Source organism: Oenanthe melanoleuca, chromosome 26, assembly GCF_029582105.1.
Source record: "Oenanthe melanoleuca isolate GR-GAL-2019-014 chromosome 26, OMel1.0, whole genome shotgun sequence".
NCBI classification, from domain to species: domain Eukaryota; kingdom Metazoa; phylum Chordata; class Aves; order Passeriformes; family Muscicapidae; genus Oenanthe; species Oenanthe melanoleuca.
The window spans coordinates 1571839-1597419 of NC_079359.1; the positions used below are offsets into that span (position 1 = coordinate 1571839).

Here is a 25581-nt window from a genome sequence, read left to right on the forward strand (position 1 = left end):
TTTTGTCCTGTGCTTTCAAGGCTACTCTTGAAATCAGCTGAACAAATCCAATGCAACTCTCTCTCTCTCTGCTATGAAATCTGCAGCTATTTATTTTACTTGGGTTGATGAAGCCCCTTCCCAGGTGGGAGGATGCAGGAAACAACAGCAGCATCCCCAAAAATCCACCTTCACCTGCAGGGTGAGGGGGGCTCAGCTGCCTCCCTGCAAGGGACAGGACTTGTCCCTGTGGAAACTCCCAAGCAGCAGCTCTGGATACTCCAAACAACACCCAAAATTTCACAGAAACAAATGCTTGAGGTGCTTCTCCCTACTCCCAGCCCTACCCTGCTGCTCTGGGCTGACCCTTAGGCTGGAGGAAGGACTGGCCCAGATTCCCACCCTCCTGCCTCCTGCTTGGGACCCACCTGGGGGTCTGAGCCCTCTGCCCCCCTCTCTCTGTGCCTTTTGAAAGCCCCTCACTCAGAAGCCCTCGGGCAAGGGGCACTGAGCAGGGCACTGAGCCAGGCACGGCCCCCGAGCAGGATCAGCTCTGATCCATCCCCTGCACATCAGAGCCGTGTCTGCTGCTCACCACGGCTGGCTGCCACCTTCCCATGGTGGGGCAGGCGTGGGAGCCCATGGGAAACCCACAAAACCTCCAGGGAGCACATACAAACACCAGGGAGCACCCACAAAACCCCAGGAGCACCCACAAAACCCAAACAGCACACACAAACCCCAAGGAGCACTTATGAACCCCAAAGAGCACCCACAAAATAAACTCCAAGGAGCATCCATAAACCCCCAAGGAGAACCTACAAACACCAAGGAGCATCTATGAACCCCAAGGAGCACCTATGAACCCAAAGAAGCACCCACAAACAAACCCCAAGAAGCACCTATAAACCCCAAAGAACACCCATAAACCTCAAGGAGCACCCACAAACCCCAAAGAACAGCCACAAATCCCAAGGAGCACACACAAACCCCAAAGAACAGCCACAAATCCCAAGGAGCACACACAAACCCCAAAGAACAGCCACAAATCCCAAGGAGCACACACAAACCCCCAAGAAGAACCCACAAACCCCCAAGAAGCACCCATCAAACCCCAAAGTACACCCATAAACCCCAAGGAGAACCTACAAACAAACTCCAAGGAGAACTCATAAACCCCAAGGAGCATCTATGAACCCCAAAGAGCATCTATCAACCCCAAGTAGAACCCACAAATAAACCCCAAGGAGCACCCATAAACCCCAAGGAGCACCCACAAACCCCAAAGAACACCCACAAACCCCAAGGAACACCCACAAACCCCAAAGAACACCCACAAACCCCCAAAGAACAGCCACAAACCCCAAGGAACACCCACAAACCCCAAAGAACACCCACAAACCCCCAAAGAACACCCACAAACCCCAAAGAACACCCACAAACCCCCAAGGAACAGCCACAAACCCCAAAGAACACCCACAAACCCCCAAAGAACAGCCACAAACCCCAAAGAACACCCACAAACCCCAAAGAACACCCACAAACCCCAAAGAACGCCCACAAACCCCAAAGAACGCCCACAAACCCCCAAAGAACACCCACAAACCCCAAGGAACAGCCACAAACCCCAAAGAACAGCCACAAACCCCAAAGAACAGCCACAAACCCCAAAGAACACCCACAAACCCCCAAGGAACAGCCACAAACCCCAAAGAACACCCACAAACCCCAAAGAACACCCACAAACCCCCAAAGAACACCCACAAACCCCAAAGAACACCCACAAACCCCCAAAGAACACCCACAAACCCCCAAAGAACACCCACCCACAATCCCCAAGGAGCACCCAGCCATCCCCCTGCTGCATCCCCCGGGGCCCTGGGGGAACGAACGGGACCCCCGGCAGGAGCCGCAGCACCCAGAGCGCCCCGGGCTGCCCTGCACCGACCCTCCTTGCACTCCAGGGCCACGCGGGACTCCAGGTTGTCCATCTGCATCTGCAGCCTCTTGAGGGTGAGGTCGTTCTCCCGGGACTTGCGCTTGTAGGCGATGAGGACGATGACGACGATGACGAGCAGCAGCGAGCCGCCGGCCGCGATGCTGACGGTGGCGGGCAGGGTCAGCAGGCTGTCGGGCACGATGCTCACCGAGCCGGGCGAGAAGCTGACGCCCCCCACTCGCACCTGCGGGGCACAGCACGCTCAGAGGAGAGTCCCCCTCAACGCTACAAGCTGGGAACGGTGTACAGGCAGAAAGGGACCTGGGGGTGACAGCCGGCTGAGTGTGAGCCAGCGTTGGAGAAGATGAAACTGAGGAATCTTGCAAATATGAATGCTCAGATTCTGGAGGAATAATAAATCTATATAATAAATCATCTATGTAATAAATCTATATAATAAATCTATAACAAATCTATAAAAATCTATAAATCTAATAAATCTATATAATCTATACAAAATCTATATTCTGGAAGAATAATAAATCTATATGTTTCATATAGAAACCATGAATGAAATTGAAGTGAAAGCCACGTTTGAGATACCAAGCCCTAGTTACTGAATAACCAGGTACACAATAGGACGGCTCACCGAAGCTAATCCACTCTTAATTAAACAATGCTTTTGGCCAGAGGGCAAGGCCAAAAGACACAAAAGACTGACCCGCACCCAAAGATTAGATCTTAGAGTTTAGAATGTCACACGATATGCTAATATAAGGATTCCTATAGGCTGCATGCAAATGCTATAGAATTAGTATTTTGTATTGGATTGGCTCTTAGGGATCAGAATGCTCACTGAGCACTGTGTCCAATTCTGGGGCCCTCAGTTTAGGAAGGATGTTGAGATGCTAGAACGTGTCCAGAGGAGGGCAACAAGGCTGGTGAAGGGCTTGGAACACAAGTCTTATGAGGAAGGTTTGAAGGACTGGGGTTGTTTAGCCTGGAAAAGAGGAGGCTTAGAAGTGACCTTATTGCTCTCTACAGCTTCCTGAAGGGAGGCTGTAGACAGGTGGGGGTCAGTCTCTTCCATCAGGCAGCAACTGACAGAACCAGACACAGTCTCAAGCTACGTCAGGGAAGGTATAGGTTGGATGTTAGGAAGAAATTTTTCACCGAAAGGATAATAAAGTACTGGAATGCTCTTCCCAGAGAGGTGGTGGAATCATCATCTCTGGAAGTGTTCAAGAAAAGGCTGGACATGGCACTTAGTGCCATGTTATAGTCTATACTCTGAGTCAAGGTGTTAGGACATAGGTTGGACTCGATGATCTTGGAGCTCTCTTCCAACCTCAGCATTCCGGGATTCTGTGATTCTGTGATTCTGTGAGCAGCCTCTGCTCAGGCACTGAAAACCCCAAACGCCTTCAGACACTCTGGACACCACTGAAGGCCCAGGCAGGGCTTCCCAGGCCTTTTTTTTCAGATTCTGAGCTCTCTTTCTCATGCTGGGAAACTTTTTCCCAAGCTGAGACAGTTTCTCAGCTCTGGCCTGAGCCTTTCCCAGGATGACAACTTTCTGGTAAATAGAAAGGAATTAATAAACAGAGATTAGCACCTGGTGTTGACTGTCACACATGCTATATGACAGGACTTTTTTTCTTCTATTGTCCAGTGGACTGCTGTCCTGTTCAAGACTTGCAAACCACACCATAAATATGGTTTAGTTTTTCAATAAAATGCTTCTTTAGCCTCAAAGCTCAAGAAGTCTCTGTTGTTGTTATAGACAACTCTCAGCGTATACAGCAGCAAGACACAGAGGGGGCTGCTTGTGTGAGGCTTCAAGTGATGATAAATGTGCCAGCCCTTCACTATCTGGGCTTTGTTCTTATTATCTGATGGCTCTGTTTGACTTTCATTTTATAAGCTTTCAACTCCTTTTCGTAAGCCGTGGACATGAACAAGGCCCTGATGGTTCCACTGACAAGAAAGCAGAGTGACTGAGAGGGCAGAAAGCCCCACGTGAGAGCTGTGGAGCAAACAGGCTGCAGCTGACACCAGGACAGGCTTTTCTTGGATGTGCCCTGGCCGCAGATGTGAGCAGCTCTCAGCCAGGCTGAGCTTCTGGGAGTCACACTGTGATAATCTGAATATGTTTTGGATGCTGAACTTCAAGGGAAATAAATCACAATTACAATCTCATTTGGGCTGTGCTCAGGCAATTCGGCAGCTGGGGTTTGGTCTGCAGAGGAGCAGAGGAAGCAGCAGTGCCCAAAGCCAGAGCAGAGAGAGGCACTGGCTGCTCTCCTGGATGTTGATCCAACCACTCCAGCGCTCAGATGTTCCTGGCTCCTGCCTCGGGAAAAGGCAAAACCTTTCCATCCGCTTGGCAGGTCAGGTCTGTCTCCCTGGGCTGATTAAACCCCTCCAGGAGGGAGAACACTGGGAATGGTCTCAACTTCACGCAGAGGAAGGATGGCAACCAGTGCCAAAGGCACTGCCAGAAAGATTTGTTCCTTCCAGAAGGCTCTGAGGGGCATTTTTCCTTCTAGAAGGGACTGACTCTTAGGGAAGGACAAAGTCTCTCCATGCTGATCCACACCAATACCTTGAAATTCCAATTCGACACCCATAAAATCCAAAATGCTGTGGGGGATAGTGTATCCAAGGAGGAAGGGTGGGCAGGAGAGGGGAGGGGATGCTGGCCGGACGGGTGGCCCCTCACCATCACTTTGTGCTGCCCGGTGAGCGCGGGGGGCTCGCACAGCAGCTGCGTCTCGGACACGGTGACAGCGCAGGGCGTCTCCCCGATCAGCACCGTGTAGTTGAGCTTGGCTCCTCCGGGGGCGGGTGGGCACAGGTTCCTGCCCTGGGGACACGGGGACACAACAGCGGCAAGGATGCAGCGCGGTGCTCCAGCTCCCACCTCCCTCCCAGCTCGTGCGAACAGCGGGGCTCTGTTGGGGCACCCCAGGGTCTGCAGCAGCGATAAACAACCCCTCATCCCTCTGGGGTTTTTGGGAGCTCCCCACGGGCTAAGCAAGGCTCTGCTTAGGGCACTCCATGATCCACAGCAGCGATAACCAACCCCTCATCCCTCTGGGGTTTTGGGAGCTCCCCACGTGCTGAGCGAGGCTCTCCTCAGGGCACTCCATGATCCACAGCAGCGATAAACAACCCCTCATCTCCCCCTCCATCCCTTCAGGGTTTTTGGGAGCTCCCCACAGGCTAAGCAAGGCTCTCCTCAGGGCACCCCATGGTCTGCAGCAGGGTTAATCAACCCCTCATCCCTCTGGGGTTTTTGGGAGCTCCCCTCGGGCTGTGTGAGGCTCTCCTTAGGGCACTCCATGATCCACAGCAGGGATAACCACCCCCTCATCTATCCATCCCTCCATCCCTCCATCCCTCCCTCCCTCTGGGGTTTGGGAGCTCCCCACAGGCTAACCAAGGCTCACCTCAGGGCACCCCATGGTCTGCAGCAGCAATAACCAACCCCTCATCTGTCCATCCCTCTGGGGTTTTTGGGAGCTCCCCACAGGCTAAGCAAGGCTCTCGTTAGGGCACTCCATGATCCACAGCAGTGATAACCAACCCCTCATCTGTCCATCCCTCTGGGGTTTTGGGAGCTCCCCACGGGCTGAGCGAGGCTCTCCTCAGGGCACCCCATGGTCTGCAGGAGGGTTAACCAACCCCTCATCCCTCTGGGGTTTTTGGGAGCTCCCCACAGGCTAAGCAAGGCTCTCCTTAGGGCACTCCATGATCCACAGCAGCGATAACCAACCCCTCATCTATCCATCCCTCCCTCCCTCTGGGGTTTGGGAGCTCCCCACGGGCTGAACGGGGCTCTCTCCTCAGGGCACCCCATGGTCTGCAGCAGCGATAACCAACCCCTCATCTGTCCATCCCTCCCTCCCTCTGGGGTTTTTGGAAGCTCCCCACAGGTTAAGCAAGGCTCTCGTTAGGGCACTCCATGATCCACAGCAGCGATAACCAACCCCTCATCCCTCCCTCCATCCCTTCAGGGTTTTTGGGAGCTCCCCACAAGCTAAGCAAGGCTCTCCTCAGGGCACCCCATGGTCTGCAGCAGGGTTAATCAACCCCTCATCCCTCTGGGGTTTTTGGGAGCTCCCCTCGGGCTGTGTGAGGCTCTCCTTAGGGCACTCCATGATCCACAGCAGGGATAACCACCCCCTCATCTATCCATCCCTCCATCCCTCCCTCCCTCTGGGGTTTGGGAGCTCCCCACGGGCTGAACGGGGCTCTCTCCTCAGGGCACCCCATGGTCTGCAGCAGCGATAACCAACCCCTCATCCCTCCATCCCTCTGGGGTTTTTGGGAGCTCCCCACAGGCTAAGCAAGGCTCTCCTTAAGGCACTCCATGATCCACAGCAGCGATAACCAACCCCTCATCCCTCCCTCCCTCTGGGGTTTTTGGGAGCTCCCCTCGGGCTCTCCTTACCTTCAGGATGATGGGAGAGCCCGGCTTCTGCTCCAGCACGCCGCTGGAGCTCAGCATCTCAAAGGTGGGGTTGGGGTAGTAGACGAACTTGGTGTCGTTGTAGACCAGCAGGGCCTGGACGTTGTTGAAGATGAAGCCGAGCTCGTCGGGGCGCTCCACGGCGTCCAGCCCCGGGCGGTACTCGGCGCTGAGCGGCGGCGCCAGGCAGGACAGCGCCGTGGCGTTCAGCGCCCGGCACACCTGGGGGAGGGCGGGTTCAGACACGGCCGGCAGCGCTCCGCCCGAGCCGGGCGGGGATGCTCTGCTGGCTGGGAAGGCCGGTGGGTTAACGCTCAGCTGGAGATATTTCATCCAGGCTGGATGCTTTGTGAACTCAGAGGGTTTTTTTTCCAACCTTGCTGAGTCCTGTGCTGTGGTTTGGGGTAATCTGCTCCTCCTCCAGCCAGCACAAAGGCACTGGGGTAGAGATGGAGGGTGAGCCTAAAATGAGCCGTGATTCAGTGGAGCTAAAGGTTCACACAGCAGCTCTTACTTATTTTCTTTATTTTTTTCCCATTTCTTTCCACTTCCCTCCTCTCCAGCTCTGAAGCAGACCATAGGGAATACCTGTTCCCTGCTGAGGAGGGGATTAGAGGCCATTCCCAAGTGCCAGTGAGGGAAGGGATGGATTGTGTGACACTGGTGGGCAGGAGGGAAGATGAAGGTCATCTCCAGCTGGGCTGAGGACACCCACAGCTCCTCCAGCCCTCAGAGCAGGGAAATCACTGATTCATGGGGCTCTTGCCTTGTAAAGCAGCAAGAGCCCAACCATTTGGCCTCCCTCCATAAGTGAAAGATTTAATTTCACTCAATTTTGTGTCTCCAGAATTATTTTTGTAGCACTATAACTGCAAGTGCTAGCAACAAAATTAGATGTCTTTTTAAAAAGAGCTCAGATGAAAAAGGTCTTGAGGGGGAGAAAAGGAATAGGAAAAGACTGCTAAGTGATTTGCCCTTTCCAAGATAATACAGACTCAGTCACAAAGATCACTGCATAGAAACAATATATTTCAGTTTTACTTGATCAGAATAATTTCTAAAGTCCTGGAGGTACAATTCTTACTTGTAGCACACACAAGAACCTTGCTTAGTCCCCATTTAGCTGGGGGTTCATCTCAGTTTCTCACTCACGGGCTGAAAGAGTACAGACAGGGGAAGGAGGTAATTTCACATTTTTGCTTAATGAATTCCCTCTTCCCAGTGTCCCCAGTTTGGGGGAGTGCAGGAAACACCCCAGAGCAGCTGGTGCCATGGCAAACCCCCCAGGCAGCAGCCCTGGCAGCAGTGCCCCGTGCAGGGGGCTGCAGGATGGTGCTCCCAGCTGACAGCCCCTACTCACGTTGACAAACTCCTTCCCGTTGTACTTGACGCGGATCCGGGGCTCCTGGATCACGTCCAGGTTGGTGCCAGTGATGGTCAGGGGCGTGTGGCCGCTGTGGGAAAGGCAGGAGAGCCTGCTCAGTGGGCTGGGCTGTGCACAGAGCCTGCCCTCCAGCCCCAGAGACCAGCAGGGTCAGGTTTGAGAGGATGGGAACAGCCCAGGCTGTCAGCAATGTCCCCGTGCTGTGACCACCCTGCTCCTCACACTGCATTTTCATTAACACCAGCTCTCTCCTTGGTGCCAGCTTGGTGGCTGCTGGCTCTGCTGTATTCCAGGACCACAGGAAGGAGCCTTTAATGAGCTCTTACTTATTTTTCCTTATTTTTTCTTTATTTTTTTTGGTTGTGCGCCCAAGCTCTTGGTGCAGGCTGTGATGTCACTGCCTGGCTGAGCACAACCACTCTGGTAACCCCAGGCAAATCAAACCCCAGAAATGCCCAGCCCTGACCCATTCAGGATGTTCATTTCCAAACTGCCCCTTTTTCTGGCCTGGGTGTGCAGAGGATCCCCAGAGCAGGGAAGAGCCAGGGAGGTGCTGTCAGAGCTGGTACCTGGTGATGCTCCACTCGGGCTCGATGTGCTGCACCTTGGGGTCATCGATGTACTCAAACAGCAAAGTCCTCTCCAGCTGAGCCCTGTCCACGCTGACAGAGACCTGAACAGCCCCCAGGCCGTGGGCTGAGGGTGCTGACACACAAACAATCTCGTTCATGGATCGCCTGCACAAGAGGGAAACGGGCAGTGTTAATGGGGTGGTGGTGTAGGGGCAGGAAAGAGCCTTTGTCCTGTCCTGGGGCTGCTCAGTGAAGGGCTGAGCCATCAGCCAGCCCCACTCGGGTACCTGGGAAGCTCCTGAGGTGGGCAGGAGGGTTTGGCACGGGAGGAATGGGAGCGGCGCTGCCTCCCTGAAATCCCTCTTTGTGCCAAGCTGCTCCCGCATCCCCCTGAACCCGCTGCCTTCTGCTGGGCGTGTGAAAACAGATGGCTCTGCCTTTTCAATGGGATGCATGAGCTCAGTGAAAAGCCAAATTCTTCCCCTCCCCAGCCCGGTGCACACACGAGGCTGTTGTGAGCGGCACAATGGCCCTGCCCGGGAAGGGCGGCGGCGCCGGCACCGCTGCCTTGGGCTTTGTGTCCCCGTCGGGGCGGGGTGACCTCGGCTCGGCGCTGCCTGGCTGGACACAACAGACCATCTGCTGCCACCAGAGCCCCGGAGAAGGTCGAGGCAGCGGCGCTGTGAGAGCACAAAGGCGCCGGTGGGTGGAGGGATGGAGAAGGGGAATGAGATCTGAGCATCCCGAACAGAGCTGGGAGGAACCACTCGGCTCCTTGGACTCTGATCCTCCAGGAAGCGCTGGAGGGACACCCCTGGCACGCCAGGGTTCCTGCACAGCCACCTGTGCTCGTCCTTTCTGCCCAAACCTGCCCCTGGCTGGCTGGGAATCAGTGTCCCTTCTGCGGCTCCTTTAGCTTTGGGAGAGGGCAGGCAGGTCTGCAGCACCTCAGTGCCAGTCTGGTACTTAAATCAAAACCTGGCACTCCTGAATGGAACCTTCAGCATCCTCACCATCCTCAGGGGCTTGTGGAGGTGCCTGGATGGAGCCATGTCCCTGCTCTGCTGCAGCAAAGCTCCGAGTCTGTGCCGGGCAGGGGGACAATGTGTGCTCCCTTCTCGGGGTCCTCACACACTCCCTGCCCTCTCCAAGGAGCAGGGACATTTAGGAGGACAAGGAACAGCAGGTACCACAAAGTTCCCAGCTCACACCTCAGCACTTCCACCCCCCACAACCAAGGGGACAAAAACCGACCTCCTGAAACACCTGCAACCAATTGAACTTGATGAAACCACACATCCACCCCTTCCTGCCCTGCTCCTTTTCCTTCTCCTACCCTCACCTGGTCTCATCACATCCACCTTGGTTTAATTTAGCCCTGTGTGAGGAGTGGATTCTCCAGCCTGTGTGCTGAGTCTCGGGGTGATTCTGTGCAGCTCCTGGGTTCCCTGCCCTGCTGCTGCCCAGCCCGGCCCCTGCCGTGCCTGCCCAGCTCTGGCACGAGCCTGGAGTGACGCAGGGCTGCTGGCAGAGCAGCTCCCAGCTCCCTGTGATCAGCTAATTAGCTTTCTGTGCTATTATTATGTCGTCATGGTGAATCTACCCACTCCTCCGATCAGCGAGGGGAGAATGGGGGAAGCTGTAATTAGAGGGAATCTCATTAGGAGCTGCTTCATCTCATCAGGCTCCCCCACACCCTCGAGTACAATTGGAGTTCACTGCCTCGCAACAGTCCAAGGCAAACCAAGTGCACAGCGTGGCCCCACGTGAGGGATGGGGCTGCTCAGCTGCTGCTCCCTCCTTGCTGGAGTTTCTGCCTCCTGCTGTAATTACAACACCCAGGGAACCCAAAGCTCCCCCAGGTTTTGCAGGTCAGCAGCTGCAGGTTGCCTGATTGGGATCAGGTATTTAAGGGATGATACTGCAGAGCTGATCCTGCACTTTGCTGGTGGTAATGCTGGTCCCTGTCTCCATCTGAGGGACAAAATTTGGCGTCTTTGTTTTGGGTGTGGGAGGAAATATTGATGGGTTGGTTACACTGGGTTAACACCTGGAGGACTGAGGTGCACTGGAAGGTCCTGGAATGCCCTGAGCACCATGCTAGGGTGGACCCAGAGCAAGCACTGCTGATAACCCAGAGTGCTCCCACACCTGAACACTCACAGCTCCCACATCCCAGAACCCCTCAGGCTTTTGGATGAGAAATTCACCCCCAGGGATCTTTGCTTTCCCAGAAACTTCCTCGGTTCCTCCTGAGTAGGATCTGGGAGGCAGAATCCCTCTGGGTACCAGGCTGCCACCCAGGCTGTGCCTGCTGCCACAGGGTGGGCAGGGCTGTGTACTGATACACACAGATGTAAACCACACGTCTCTTTTTTAACTAAGCCCCAGGAAAACCCATTAAACCCTGCAAATGTCAACTCTGTGTTTACACTGCTGGGGAAAAAGCAAATTTGCCATCGAAATCCCAGCAGAGTTTAATGGCTGTGCAAGTTCCTCAGCAGGAGGTGTGAGCAGACCCTGGCCTTGCTCTGCCCTGAGGATCCCAAACCATTTTTAGGAGGTCGAGGCACCTGCAGCAGTGGCTGCAATAAAAGCAGTGCAGGTCTGTGAAAAGAGAAAGGAGATATTTCTTATAAATGTTCCATTTGCCTCAGAGCAGCCAGGCTGAGGGCAGGTACTGATGACCAATATAAGCATATTTCCATCACAGTGGTGTTTCACTGTGATTTTCAGAGCAGTTACCACTGGAACAGCATTAAAATGAAATAATGCACAGCACTGACACCGATGGATCCCTCCCTTGCCATGCAAGCCTCCACCACAATAAAAGAGAAGATGGTTTCATGCAATAAAAGAGGGAATGGAAGCCTTAGGGGCTCCCAGATGGATTTTTGCACGTTCAGCTCCAGCAGATCCGTGCTGGGCTGGGAGCAGGACGTGCTGCAGAACCTGTGCTGGTCTCTTACTCGTGGAACTCGCAGGTCTGGTTGCCCAGGAGCACGGACACGTGGCTGCCAGCCCCGAGGTAGTGGCCAGAGATGGTCACCATGGTCCCTCCCGACTCGGGGCCACGGCTGGGGCTCAGGAAACTCACAGCTGGAGTCTGCAGGAAGGAAAGGACAAGCTCAGTGCTCCTGCTGCACCAGGGAGCTGTGACAGCAGAGATTGACATCCCTGAGTGCCCAAAGCCAGCTTGGACTGGGCTTGGAGCAACCTGGGATGGTGGAAAGTGTCCCTGCCCTTGGCACTGGGTCTTTGAGGGTCCCTCCCAACCCAAACCAATCCGAGATTGCACCATCACTGTTCTGGAGCTGCAAAACTGGACCCAAATGGTGGTTTATCCACAGGGTGAGCCCTCCATCCTGCAAGCTGGGCTTGTTGAGTGAGCCACCAAAAATTGTGCAACACCAGGGGCAAAGCCCCCCCCCAAAAAAACCCCATCAATTCCAGGATTGCCTGCTGGAGCTGAACCCCTTCCACGTGGCACGCTCGGCTCTGGGGACACACGTGCTGTCCCCAGCAGGACACTCACCACGAACATGTACTGCTGTGCTGACTTGGCTGTGAACTCGGGCTTGCACTCTCCGATGCACAGGAGCACTGGGCCGGAGCTGATCCCTGGAAGCGCCTGCCCCATTTCACAGACGATCCTGGAAGCACAAATGCCGCAGGGAAGCTCTGGCAGGAGGTGCCAGCAGCGCCCTGCACAGCTCCACACTGCCTTGATTTCTCCTTTCTCTCCCCCCCTCCTCTTTAACTTTGATATCTGCCTCTTTGGAAGAAGTTAATTACTGAGTCTATTTTTACCCCGTGTAGTAATTTAGAGGAAAAAAAAAATCAAAATTAGACATAATTATTACAAGCTGTAAACTCCAGAGCAAAGCAGAGCACTAATGGCAATATATTAGCCAGTAGCAAAGTGAGTGCAAAGTCCTCAGAGTAACAGATGAGTTCATTAAGGGAACAGCTCACACTGCAGACTCCCAGTTAATCAAAACTGGAGAAACCTGCTGGGGGATGATAGAGACAGCCCTGGAGAGCAGCTTCTGCTGGGGGACAGGGCCAAGCTCAGCCCCATGGGCACATCCTGAGGCTGGGAAAGCTGCAGGGCCAGGGAGAGCTGCTGGGTTAACCATGCCTGATCACTGTGGAGCATCCAGCCCCCCAAAAAACAACTACATGGATGGATAACCCCAAAATCCCAGGGCAAAGCTGCAGGGCCAGGGAGAGCTGCTGGGTTAACCATGCCTGATCACTGTGGATGGATAACCCCAAATCCCAGGGCACAGGGGATGTGTGACACCAGCTGGGGATGGGATCAAGTGGATGCCAGTCATGCCAGCAGGTTTGGGGGAGGTTTTCAGAGGGGCATCAGCTGGCAGGGCTCTCCAGATGGACCTGGATGCTGCCTGCTCCCACAGCAATGCTGGGAAGATAAATCCACGAGCATCCCTGCAGGCACTGGGGAGCTGAGGGTGGGAGGAACCTTCCCCAGACTGGAAATCTGGGAGTGGGAATGATTTGCCTCAGGATTGGAGACCTGAGGATGGGTAATTTGCCTCGGGGATGAAAAGCTGAAGGTAGGAGTAACCTGCCTGAGGCAGGAGATGCATTTCCACCCATGAGGAGATGCCTGTGGGGATCTGACCCTGGGAGTGGGACCAGAGCAGAGCCAGAGCAGCCCCTGCCTGCTGAGGCTGAAGGAGAAGGAAACACTCACTTCTCTGCCTATCACAAAAACATAAAAGGCCCCAATCTGGGGAGGCAGCAGCGTGCCAGCTGCCTTCAGCAGCATTAAATCTTTGCAAATAAAAAAATAAAAGAAAAGAAAACACGAAGACTGAAGGAAAAAGGAAGCTGGTGGTGCCAGGAGGCCCGATGGAATGCACACATGCTGGTGAGGAGTGGAACGGGCACGTCCTCACTGCTGCACATCAAAAGGGGCTGCTGGAGAGAGCTGCCCTGGGACAGCAGGGATGGAAATGTCTCAGCTCAGAGCCTTCCTCTGCCTTTCAACCAGACATCACCCCTGCACCTCTCTGCCTGCTGCTCCTTCACCCCTTCCTCATCCCTCCTCCTCCTCCTGCGGACTGGCAGCAGGGACAGGAGGCCACTGAGCCTGGGACCATGGCAAACAAAGCCTGGGAGATGATTCCTGGCACCCCACAGGCAGGAGAAGAGAAGGGAAACACCAAAATCTCAACTGTGCCAGCAAAGCAGCTCAGCCCGGGCAGGGACGGGTGGGACAGGGCACAAGCACCGGGTCCACCTGGGTGCCTCAGAGCCAAACCCCAGCAGGTACCTCGTTACAAAGTGATGCATTCGCAGAGCTGTAGGGTGCTGATTGCCGGGCTAAGTGGCCCTTTCACCAACATTAACCTAATTGCTGGCTGATAGATTGCGGGGCTGGAGCATATGGCAGAGTCATTACAGTCTTGGAATTCAGTCTGCCCACAGAACCCTTAAGAGGGTCCTTTTATCTGTATTCATCTTTAAAAGGCAGCTCTCATGCTAACGCTTGCTGTTATCTGCCCAGGGTAAATGTTTTAATGATGTTAACAAACTTTGAAAGCTCAAGAGCCGTAATTAGAGTCATGATTATAAAATCAGGGTTTCATACCATCAAAGGGGGATAATTTCATAATCTTCCATCCTTTATTTGAAAAATGAAATATTACAAAGTAGTGCTCAGCAGAACAGCCCCAACTGCTCGCAGTGATGGGGTATTGGTGCCGTGCTTGGAGCCATTCCTGCAGCAGCCCCAGGTTCACCTCATCCCATGATCCCAAATTCCCTGGTGCTCTGCACTGACCCTCGCTGCTCCAGAGGGGTCAGCAATGCCCCTCCTGCCTTCCTGATGGGGAAAGAAACGCCAGGAATGGACAAAACCCAACCAACACCTCCATGTGCTGCTGGTGACAGGTCCCTGCACTGCGCTGGGGTCTGAGTGGGAGCCAGCAAACGCAATTCCCAGCAGAGGACAGCTCCTCTCAGCTGCTCCCAAAGCTGCTCCCAAAGCTGCTCCTAAAGCTGCTCCTAAAGCTGCTCCCAAAGCTGGAACAGGCCTGTGCTGCTGGGACCAGCCATGGGATCTTGGCCACCTCCACAATCCCAGTCCTACTGCACAGGACACACCCTGCTCTCCCATCAGGAGATGACACCACCCAAGGGGAGGCAGTTTCTCCTGTCCCACCCCACAAACATCCCCAGACACCCTCCCAGCCCCTGGGCTGCCCAGCACAGCCCCGTGGGGCAGGACAGGAGCGCCTCTCGCGCTCTGGGGTTTGTTCCCCCGTCCCCTCTCGCAGGCCAATTTTCTAATTTTGGGCTGACATTTTTCTTAGTGAAACAAATGAATTGACTCCAGTGGAGGCCCACTCACACGGCAGGGCTGTCACCACCTCGCTCTGCTGACAAATGGCTGCGCGCAGCCGGCGGCGCCGGCGGAATTCCAAATGGGATGGGAGCGCGAGGCTCGGCGGCAGCAGAGCAAGGTGCTCGTCAGCAAAGGTGCTTAGCCAAGCAGGAATGGCAGTGGAAGGAAACAGAACATCTAATGAAAGTTAAAGGGCTGCTGAACCGCTGCAGAGAGAGTCCAGCGTGCGGGAATGAGCAGGAATCCCTTCCCATGCCCAACTGCACAGCCCTTCCCGCAGTGCCCGGGCTCTGGGTGAGATTTTGGCCTCCTGAGCGTTGGCTGGAGGTCAGGGAGGAGCTCAGTGGGGTGCCAGCCCCAGCTGAGGGGACACTCACTGCTCGGCCACGACGTAGTGCTCGGGCAGGGGCGTGCACTGCACCCCGGCCACCTGCACGCCCTGCGCGATCTCCGAGAAGTCCAGGCCCAGGTTCACACCTCGGATGGTCACCCTGGTCCCTCCTTCCGGGGGCCCCGACACCGTCAGGATCTGCAGGGAGGCAGAACACAGGGAAAGGTGAGGAGACACCCCGAGCTCCAGCCCCGCCCTGTCTGGAAACCCTTCTGCATCCTCCTGCTCCTGCTGTCAGGGCCAGCCCCTGGTGGCTCCTCTGGAGGAGCCCAAGGATGCTGAAATCCATCTGTGCCCTGCTCCAAGAGAGGACTCCAAGGTCCCTGAGCCGGCCAAGAAGAGTGGGCAGTGCCCAGAAATCCTTGCAGGACAAACCTGGCTCCCATCTTTATCCAGAACAGGGTAAGTCACCTTCTAGAAGCAGCCTGGTGCTTGGGAGAACTTTACCTCCTGCCTTGGCTGTTCTCTGAATGTTAATGCCACATTTTATTAGTGACTTGGCACCTCAAATGACTTAAAAATGTTAAAGGGTGAGGTGTGTGCTTTCAAGCTGCCTGTTTATAGCCTGCCTCAGCCATAATCATCCCTGCTTCCCAGGACTTGCATTAAGGACAATCTCCTCTTCAATTAGGAGTATAAATTTCAATAATGCATGGTCACAAAATTTGGACCCAGAACTCTCAGACAGTTATCCTGAATCTGCCATCGCTCTGTTGTTGCTCTTGGGTGAGTTTCTAATCTTCCCCGTGCTGCAGCTGTTATTAATAAATAAACACAATCCATAATAATGCAATTTAATTAATTTAATGGATAAATCTTGTTTACGCTTCTTTGTTCCCCCCTTGTTTTTGGCAAAAAAAAAATAATTTGAGCTCTTCAGAACCTTTTCCTTGCTGTTCCCAGATGGATGGTTGGTTTTTTCCACCTTCTCAGGAGTGAGGAAGGTGGACAAACCACACGTCCCAGTGACCTGCCCCACAGCAGCCCTCAGGACACCCCTCTCCCCATCCCTTCTGTGGTTTCCAGTTCCCCAAAACATCTCCAAAAAGACATCCAAGGCTTCAAGATGGAATCCCACCACTCCCACTAAGCCAGTGGCCACGTCCACTTGGTTTTTGAGCACAGCCAGGGTGACTCCAGCACTTCCTTGGGCTGCCTGTTCCAGCTCCAGCACTTCCCTGGGCATTTTGTCCCATTTTTGAGCTGGGGTTATTCCAACTCCATGCACCCCCAGAGCTGCCAAGCCACCCCCTCCTTCCTCCACATCCTTTAATTCCCACCTCTCTCTCCCTCCACCGCCTGATGGAGGTTTTTAATTTATTCACCACGCACTGCCTGTTGTGCTGCTGTTCCCTGTAACTCACACCATGGCCTGTCTTGTACCATTTAGCTCTGTAAGCTCAGCGTGCCCATAAACCCACTACAAAACCACTGGATTGTGTTACCCCGAGTCCTGGAGGCCTGCTGGTGTTTACATCACTGCTTGGGAATCACCTGAACTTGCCTGACAGTTACAAGTGTCCTTTGCAGCTCTGGATGATGTTAAAATGCATTTACTGGAGCACTTACTCCGCCGGGCTCGTTGTCTCATCACTGCTCAAAAAAAAGAAGTCACCGCTTGCCATTTCCTGACCTGAGCAGAAGCAGCGGGGCCAAGCGGCCTCCTCGAACAAAGACGAGCTGATGCTGTATTTTAAAAATGTCCTGACCTGGAAAATCCCCAATATGGAGCTCCACTCGACCTAGATTTTAGTGGCCACTAATTGAACAGTTTTGAAGTAACTGTGCCATAAAGCAGCCCCAGGGTTAGAACAGATGCATTCAATTAATTACAGCTGGAGAGATTCAGTCAAAATCGCAGAAAGAAGATAAGTCTTAAAGGTCCCGGTGCACCCAGAGCTGGGGGCCCTCTGAGCAGCATCCCTTCTCACAGGGGTGAGGATGAGGCACCTGCAGCACAGCCAGCCTGTGCTCTGCCTTAATCCCAGCTGGGCTGTGCTGCGAGCTGCAGGGCTGCCAGTCCAGATTTCTGATCGGAGACAGACAGGATTAGCAAGAAATATTCCCCAATTTCAAGAAAATCACTTCACTAGACTGGCTTTCAGCTTAGAGCTCTGTGGAGGATGAAAAGGACCTGCAAAGGGCAGCTGAGAAAGAGCCAGGCCATTACCAGGAATTGGACATTTGCTGTTTAGAAATCTGCACCTCTGCTCAAGTTTTTTCAGGTTGTTTGCTAAACTGAAGCAGCTTGAAAGTCACTGAGATGTGAGCGGGGCGTGGGAGGCAGAATTATTCTGAGCAGGTCACCTCTCCCCACTGCAGGAGGCAAATCCCAACCCCTGTAATGATGCTGGGCAGGACTGGTCAGGTGTGCAGCACTGTGTTATTCATCAAATGGGCTGGGTACGGGGATGAGGGGCTGGCAGGAGCTCGGTCACCCTCACACCCTGCCCTTGGACAGGGAGGGGATGCAGAAGCTCCAGAGCACTTCTGTTATTGCTGCTTCTTACTTGAAACCAAGGGAACCCTGAGCCTGGAATCCAAGGGAACCCCAAGGATGGAATCCAAGGGATCCCCAAGGCTGGAATCCAAGGGATGCCCAAGGCTGGAATCCAAAGGAATCCCAAGGCTGAAATTCAAAGGATCCCCAAGGTTGGAATCCAAGGGACCACAAAGGCTGGAATCCAAGGGAACCCCAAAGTTGGAATCCAAGGGATCCCCAAGGTTGGATTCCAAGGGATCCCTGAGTTTGGAATCCAAGGGATCCCCAAGGCTGGAATCCAAAGGAATCCCAAGGCTGGAATGCAAGGGACCACAAAGGCTGGAATCCAAGTGATCCCCGAGTTTGGAATCCAAGGGATCCCTGAGGTTGGAATCCAAGGGAACCCCAAAGCTGTAATCAAGGATCCCAGGGATCCAGGAGCCCAATTCCAGAACCCTTCCCCTCCCATCCTGCAGAAGACACAGCTCCAACAACGAGGGATAAATGTTCTCAGTGTCACCTCTTGCTGCTCGAATCTTTCAGCGTTTCTGACATGAAGCCACATTTTGCCTGCAGAAGAAGTCAGTGAGGAGCCAGAGAGAGCTGAGCTGGGGCTGCCTGGGACCTGCTGGGGCTTTCCCTGCAGAGCTGGATGAAGAAGTCATGAGCCCTGCACAGCAACCCTGGCATCTGTTCGGGTGCAGGGAGAGCACCCAACCAACGGCACAGCCCCTGCCCCCTGCCCAAGCCCCATCCACCTCCATCCCCTTTGTGCTTTTTTTGCTCTGGATCCCGGCTGATGAGCCCAGCGGGGAAGCAGCACATGAGCACTGTCATCCCGGCATGATCCCTCCTTGTCTCTGCCTCAGCTGATGGCACATTCAGAACCTAATTGTTATCTCAGCAGAGCAACTCCATTATCCAGCCTGACACTGCCCCCCCCTTCAGCTGTTTGTTGCACTGATGTTATATTAATGAGGCCTGCAAATAAATGAATAGGAGATCAGAGCGCCGCTTGTTCGCCAGAAACTGATTTTTATTTATTCATTGCTAAGGCCACAGGCCGGGTGGAAGTTTTAAGCTGCTGAGAGGACATTGCTGGGGAGGGCTGGGCCTCTCACTCGGTGAAAGGACTGCAAATACCCCGCTGTTCATTTACTTTTAGAACTATTAAGACACAATCTCTTCTTTTTTTATGCATCTCCTGAAGGCAGTGGCGCCTGGGAGCCAGGCCCTTGACCTCAGCCTTGTCACAAAGAGTGAACCTGGCCAGATGAAGCAGGAGGAGAGGAAACCAGCCCTTATTAAAGGCTCTTTTACTCTGGGTAATCCAGGCTGCAATGTGAGCTCCAGCATGAGAGCAAACCCTGCTCCCCATCCTGCCACTGCTGGTGCCAGGGGATGGGAGACGTGTCACCAGTGCCAGCTCTGGAGCTGCCAGGGCCAGTCAGTCCCAGCAGGGCAGGGTGAGCTCCCAGCTGTACAGCTCTGCAGCACGGGGCATTGCAAAGTGGTGCCCAAAACCCTGAGAAACTCAGATGTTGGGAAAGGACCCAACAGCAACGAAAGCTGGAAGGTCTCGTGGTCTCCTCCACAGCCTCACTGTGAGGGCTGAGAAAGACCTGGGGATGGAGTCAAGAAATCTGCAACAGCAGAGCTCTGCTCTTTTCTCCTTGGACAGAGCCCAAAAGTATTGCTTTCAAGTTGGACAGTGATAAAACACTTGGTGGCAGTGCCCTGCCTGCAGGCAGCTGCCAGAGCCAGCCTGGCACTGCTCACATGCAAGTCACTCGGTGGCTGGAGCTCAGTGTGCTCTGCCCAGCTCAAGGAGGGGCAGAGGAATAATTCCAAGATTTCTTTGACTTGACAACTTTCTGCATGGTTTGTGGGGAAGCAAGAGGCTGTTTTGCTTCTTGTAGCATAACCTTGTGCAGCAGAACAGCACTTGGGCAAGAGAATTTTGGGTTCTGCCCAGTGGCAGGGCAAGAGGAATATCCAGGGAAGCTTTTAAGGATCATTTTATCTCTTGGTAGGACAGCTGGGACTTGGAAAATAAAGAGACTGACCAAGCAGGGAAAGGAGAGGCTTCCAATCCTTTTTAATGCTTTCCTATTCCTGCACAACCAGTCCAGCACCTCCCAGCAGCTCCACTCTGCCCAGTACAAAAAAAACACTGCCAAGAGACAAACCTGCACTAGAGAAACACCTGCACCAGAGAAAAACCTGCACCAGAGGAAAACCTGCACAAGAGGAAAACCTGCACAAGAGAAACACCTGTACAAGAGAAACACCTGCACTAGGGAAACACCTGCATAAGAGACAAACCTGCACAAGAGACAAACCTGTGCAAGAGATAAACCTGCACAAGAGAAACGCCTGCACAAGAGACAAACCTGCACAAGAGACAAACCTGCACAAGAGACAAACCTGCACAAGACAAGCACTTGCACTAGAGAAACACCTGCACAAGAAATAAACCTGCACAAGAGATAAACCTGTGCAAGAAATAAACCTGTGCAAGAGATAAACCTGCACAAGAGAAGCACCTGCCCAGCAAAGGTGTAACACTGCTGGGCAGAAGGCCTAGGGCAGGAATACCAAACTGTCCCTGGCATTACCTGGTAATGTCCCTGAGGACGGATGGACCCTCCTCGTTCTCCTGTCAGCCCCACCCAGCAGCACTCTGTGCTTCCTCCTCTCCTCCACTGAAGGAGTTGATGCCTCCCTCCCACGGGATCTGAGCCAGTTTAGTTAAACCAGTGTCAAAACTAATTTAATTGAAGAGGAGACTTGCACACTCACTTGGGTTCAGATTCAGCTGGCACATTTTGGGTGCTGAGCAGCCCTGCCACCAGCATTGCTGTGACAGACAACTCTGATCCTGCTGCGTGACACCTTTTGCAGTGTGGATACACACCCAGGGCAAGGCAGGCTTATTTTGGGGGATTTAATTAACTGAGAAACCCAAACCTTCCTCCACTCCCACCTGATGGGAGTGTCACTCCTCACAGCAGCGCTAACAGAGCGAGTGCAGCTTCACCGGTGAAAATGCTCCTGGGACACATTTTGCATCCCTCAGTGGGCTGAACAGAAATATCAGAAGCACCAGCTCCAGACTAATTAGCTCCCTGGTTTAATTAGCATTCCGTGGGTCGGGTGGCGAGTGGCAGCTGCCCGTGGGCCAGCACTGCACACCTGCCCAGGTGCCAGTGGGGTGTAGGGGAGGAAGAAATAGGAATGCCCTGTAGACATGATTGCCTAGCAAAAGATGCTAAGAATATAGAAACTGTAGGTGAGACTGAAATGAAAGCAGTGTTGGACTGAGTGGCTGGAGAGCAGCAATGTGGATGTTTGAAGGTCTTCTCCCTTTGTTAAGATAACACCAGTTGCTGCAAATACCAAAGAGCAGCAGAGACCCTCTCCTGGCATGACAGGAAGGGTCCAAGATAAGGTTTAGAGATAAAAAAGTAGTAAAACATGGTAATGTAGCCATTCCTGTAGGTTGTATGTAAATGTTAGAGAATTTGTACCTTGTACTAGATTGGTTAGTGGAAATTAGAATATCCAACACAGAAGGAGATTTAAGACTGTAAAAGGAGACCACGCTCTCTTGCTCTCACACCCTCGGACACCCTCTGGCTCCCTTGCTCCTGTCCCTGCACCCCTCACCCTTGCTTTACCCCCTTTGTTCTCTCACTCCTCTGGGCCTGTTTGGGCTGTGTCTGGCATTCCCAACTCAGCCCTTTGCACCCGATGTAATAAACTCCAAACTTCAAGACAGAATATAGAGAGCACCTGAGCTTGTCCTGACCATTGCCCACCACCAGCTCCTACAGTCTGATTCCCCAGAAAGTTTTGGGGCGTTTTCTCCCGGGCTGGGCAGGTTTTCAGCCAGCCCAGAGCGGCGAGGGAGGGAGGGCAGGGTGCTCACCTCGGTGATGCGCGGGTTGGAGCACTTGACGTTGTGGCTGGACCAGTGGAGCCAGGGGGAGCCGCAGTGGGGCCGCAGGGTGCACTTGGCCTCGCCGCTGCACCAGCCGCACTCGAACTTGGGCTCGGCCTTGAGGCACAGCCCGCAGCTCTCGCGCTGCGCCGCGCACTTGTACAGGTGCACTGCGGGGAGCGAGGGGTAAAGTGGGGCTGGGGGATCCCCTCGGGGTGCTGCGGGGCTGGGAGCCTCGGGGTGCTGCGGGGATTGGGGATCCCCTTGGGAATAGCTGGGATTGGGGGATCCCCTCTGGGTGCTGCAGGGCTGGGGGATCCCCTAGGGGTGCTGTGGGAAGTGGGGATCCCTTGGGTATAGCTGGGATTGGGGGATTCCCTCGGGGTGCTTCGGGGCTGGGGATCCCTTGGGTATAGCTGGGATTGGGGGATCCCCTCTGGGTGCTGTGGGGATTTGGGACCCTCTGGGTGCTGGGGGTTGGGGATCCCTTGGGGTGCTGTGGGGATTTGGTGTTGTGGGGCTGGGGGTTCCTTTGGGTATAGCTGGGATTAGGGATCCCTCGGGGTGCTGCGGGAATTTGGGACCCTCTGGGTGCTGTGGGACTGGGGGATTCCTTGGGGTACAGTTGGGATTGGGGGATTCCCTTGGGGTACAGCTGGGATTGGGGGAATTCCCTTGTGGGATTATCTCGAGATGTAGCTGGAATTGGGGGATTCCTTCAAGATACAGCTGGGATTGAAATAATCCCTTGAGACACAGCTGGGATTGGGGGATTCCCTCAAGGTGCTGTTGGGATTGGGGGATTCCCTCGGGGTACAGCTGGGATTGGGGGATTCCCTTGGGGTACAGCTGGGATTTGGGGATTCCCTTGGGGTACAACTGGGATTGAAGGATTCCTTTGGGGTACAGCTGCTCCTGGACTTGTCCCCCACAGCACAAACTCAGCTTTGGCTCCCCGAGCTGCAGGTGCCCCTGCACAGGTGGATTCCAAAACCAGCGCTGCAGGGAGCTGCTCTCCTGCTCAGGGTGATCCTCAGGGGTCACATCTCTGCCCCAACAGCCCCTCTCCAGCCCCCCACCATGACCTGAAGCCAGCCCAAGCAGGTTTTACCTTTCAGATTCTCCGGGTTGTCAATGACAAAGTTCCCATTCCAAACCACAGCGAAGTCCACTGCCAGGTTGCTGATGTCCATCCCATCATAGAGGTACTGCAGGGTGAGATGCACAGTGAAATGCTTGGGGAGACAACACTCACACACAAAGAGGGTTTTTTTGAGAGAAACCAGTTTTATTCTCTGCTTAGAAACATCTGCTGGTGCCTGAGACACATTTTTACACTCAGTCTCCAGGGTTCTGCTTTGAGTCCCTTCCCCTCACCAGGAAGAGATAATTAAATCAGATCTAGTCCTTGTGAGAGGTAACAGATTAATTATTCCACTCACAGTGGTTGCTCTCATTACTCAGTCTCTGCCTCACCAACACAGCCCCTCCAGTTAACCAGACTGGGACTGCTGCCTCCAGGCTGCTTCTGCCCAGTTTGTGCATCCCAGTGTGACTGGGAGCTCCAAAATCCCACTGCACAGGGAAGAGCTGAGCAGCAACAGCTGGTGCAGAGCCCCAGCACTGCTTCAGCCCTGCCTTGAGTCACTCCTTTTCTCATGGACACCCTGGGCTGAGTGAGGCTGGATGCCCCAGCTGAATTCCCAGGAATGCTGAAATTCAATTGTCACACCCAGCACTGACCAGGCCTCACTCTGGTGATCTCTTTAGGTCAACCTAGAGCTGCTAAAAAGACTTAAAAGGGTGAGTGAGCATTGCCACCCTCTCTGGGATGAGGGAATGGTGATTAGAGCAGGGCAGACTGCTCTGCCTGTCCCTGGCAGGAGCTGGGCAGGTTTAACTCAATTTTGACTGTTCTGGCTCACCCTGCCTGGGTTTTACTAAACTGGTGTGGAGCAAGAAGCTGTGAGTCCAGAATAGCCCCTCACATCCTCCTCCTTCCACTTCCTATCAGCAATAAAATGCTTCTCTAAAGCTTATAAATCACTCTGGATAGGAGAAGTACCATGTACTATTAATACATTTATTATCCACCAAGCTGCAAGGCCCAAGGATGGCCAGCGATGTATAAATACCCAGTAAAACTTTTAAAAATTCAAAACTTCATTAACAATTTAAGACCATCTGCACTGAATATTCAAGAGGACCCTGTTGTGCTGCCTAAAACAAACTGACTGTGCCCTGCTTGCCCAGGGCCCTTTCTGAGCACATGGTGAGCAGAGCAAGGGCCACGCTTGTCCCTGCTCATCCCCAGATGTGGAGGGACACAGAAAACCCAAATCTGGGCTGTGGATCAGGCTGGGGGTGCCTGTGTTTGCCATTTGTGTTTTGGCATCCCAAGGGACCCACCAGGGTGACTTTGGGGTGCCCTGGGGTCCATGGTGAGGCTGAGCCCTGTTCTGTGGAAGGGGAATTATCCTGCCCTGCTCCTTGGGAGCATCACTGGTGATTCCTCCATCCCTTGGGGTGATTCCTCCATCCCTTGGGGTGATTCCTCCATCCCTTGGGGTGATTCCCTCTCCCTTGGGGTGATCCCCTGCTCCTTTGGGGTGATTCCCTGTCCCTTGGGGTGATTCCCCTATCCCTTGGGGTGATTCCCTGTCCCTTGGGGTGATTCCCCTATCTCTTGGGGTGATTTCCCTCACCCTTGGGGTGATTCTCCTCTGCCTTGGGGTGATTCCCCTCTTCTTTGGGGTCACTCCCCTATCCCTTGGGGTGATTCCTCTGTCCTTTGGGGTAATTCCCATCTTCTTTGGGGTGATCCCCTGTCCCTTGGGGTGATTCCTCTATCTCTTGGGGTGATTCCTCTCTCCCTGCCGGTGATTCCTCTCTCCCATCCTCTCTCTCTTCCCTGGCAGTTTCCCTTTCCCCCTCCCTCCCTGCTCTCCAGCGCTGCTCTATTCATCCAGCACCGTGACCTGGGATTTGACAGCTCCCCGATAAGGGGTCTGTGATTCTCCTTATCTCCCCGGTGTGAATTAGCCTGCCTTAACACTCCTGAATTCCCTCCTCCTCCTCCTCCCCTTCCCCTGGCTGACCCCCACCAGCCTCCAGAGCCCTCCAGTTAAGGCATCTCCTCCCCTCTGGGGCACTGTCCCACCTGGGCTCAGGGTTAGTTTTTTTGCCCGGGGCTGTTCGGAGCTGCTCTCACACTGTCCCACCCGGGATTCAGGGTTAGTTTTCCCCCTCCCCGGGGCTGTTTGGAGCTGCTCTCACACTGTCCCTCCTGGGCTCAGAGTTAGTTTTTTTTGCCTGGGGCTGTTTGGAGCTGCTCTCACACTGTCCCACCCGGGATTCAGGGTTAGTTTTCCCCCTGCCCGGGGCTGTTTGGAGCTGTCCCACCGGGAATTTAGGATTAGTTTCCCCCTCCCCGGGGCTGTTCGGAGCTGCTCTCACACTGTCCCTCCTGGGCTCAGAGTTAGTTTTTTTTGCCCGGGGCTGTTCGGAGCTGCTCTCACACTGTCCCACCGGGAATTTAGGATTAGTTTCCCCTCCCCGGGGCTGTTCGGAGCTGCTCTCACACTGTCCCACCGGGAATTTAGGATTAGTTTCCCCTCCCCGGGGCTGTTCGGAGCTGCTCTCACCGAGCTGTTCTGGCACTGCACGCTGGAGCTGTTGAAGCGCAGGGCGGGCACCCTGTGGATGATGCCCTGGATGCTGAGCACGCACTCGTAGCCCCTCTGGCCCGACTGGGGCTGGGGCAGGTTCCTGGCCTTCAGCGTGATGGGCTTCACCTCTCCCACCGGGATCAGGATCTCCTCCGTGGGGAGCAGCTGGGGGCAGTCCTGGGAGCGAGGAGAGAAGGTGGCAGGTGATGATGCATTAGGATTTCAGCTTTTATATTGTTCATATATTTGTAATCCTGCAGTTCTTTAGTGCAAAACTCTAAATTCCATATCCAGTGGGAGCTGCTGCATTCCCATTTTGCTCAGACAAAACAATTCCTCTCCAGGCTGGGACTCAAGGAGACCTCACTGC

The 25581-nt window shown here is 54.1% G+C and overlaps 1 protein-coding gene across 4 annotated transcripts in view; it reads right to left on the reverse strand.

The window, feature by feature from the left end:
• PLXNA2 (plexin A2) overlaps positions 1-25581 on the reverse strand; it is a 160012-nt gene that overhangs the window by 27369 nt on the left and 107062 nt on the right. For all 4 annotated transcript variants that reach the window (XR_008842366.1, XR_008842365.1, XM_056511326.1 and 1 more), the window contains exons 10-20: positions 25188-25388; positions 22655-22751; positions 21532-21713; positions 15105-15256; positions 11884-12001; positions 11318-11454; positions 8346-8513; positions 7753-7846; positions 6375-6614; positions 4641-4784; positions 1928-2162 (exon numbers count right to left, since the gene is read on the reverse strand). Coding sequence is in view for 2 of the 4 variants with exons in the window: in XM_056511326.1 (XP_056367301.1) it covers positions 1928-2162; positions 4641-4784; positions 6375-6614; positions 7753-7846; positions 8346-8513; positions 11318-11454; positions 11884-12001; positions 15105-15256; positions 21532-21713; positions 22655-22751; positions 25188-25388 (1768 nt within the window). In the remaining 2 variants the exon portion in view is untranslated. The remainder of the gene's footprint in view (positions 1-1927; positions 2163-4640; positions 4785-6374; positions 6615-7752; positions 7847-8345; positions 8514-11317; positions 11455-11883; positions 12002-15104; positions 15257-21531; positions 21714-22654; positions 22752-25187; positions 25389-25581) is intronic.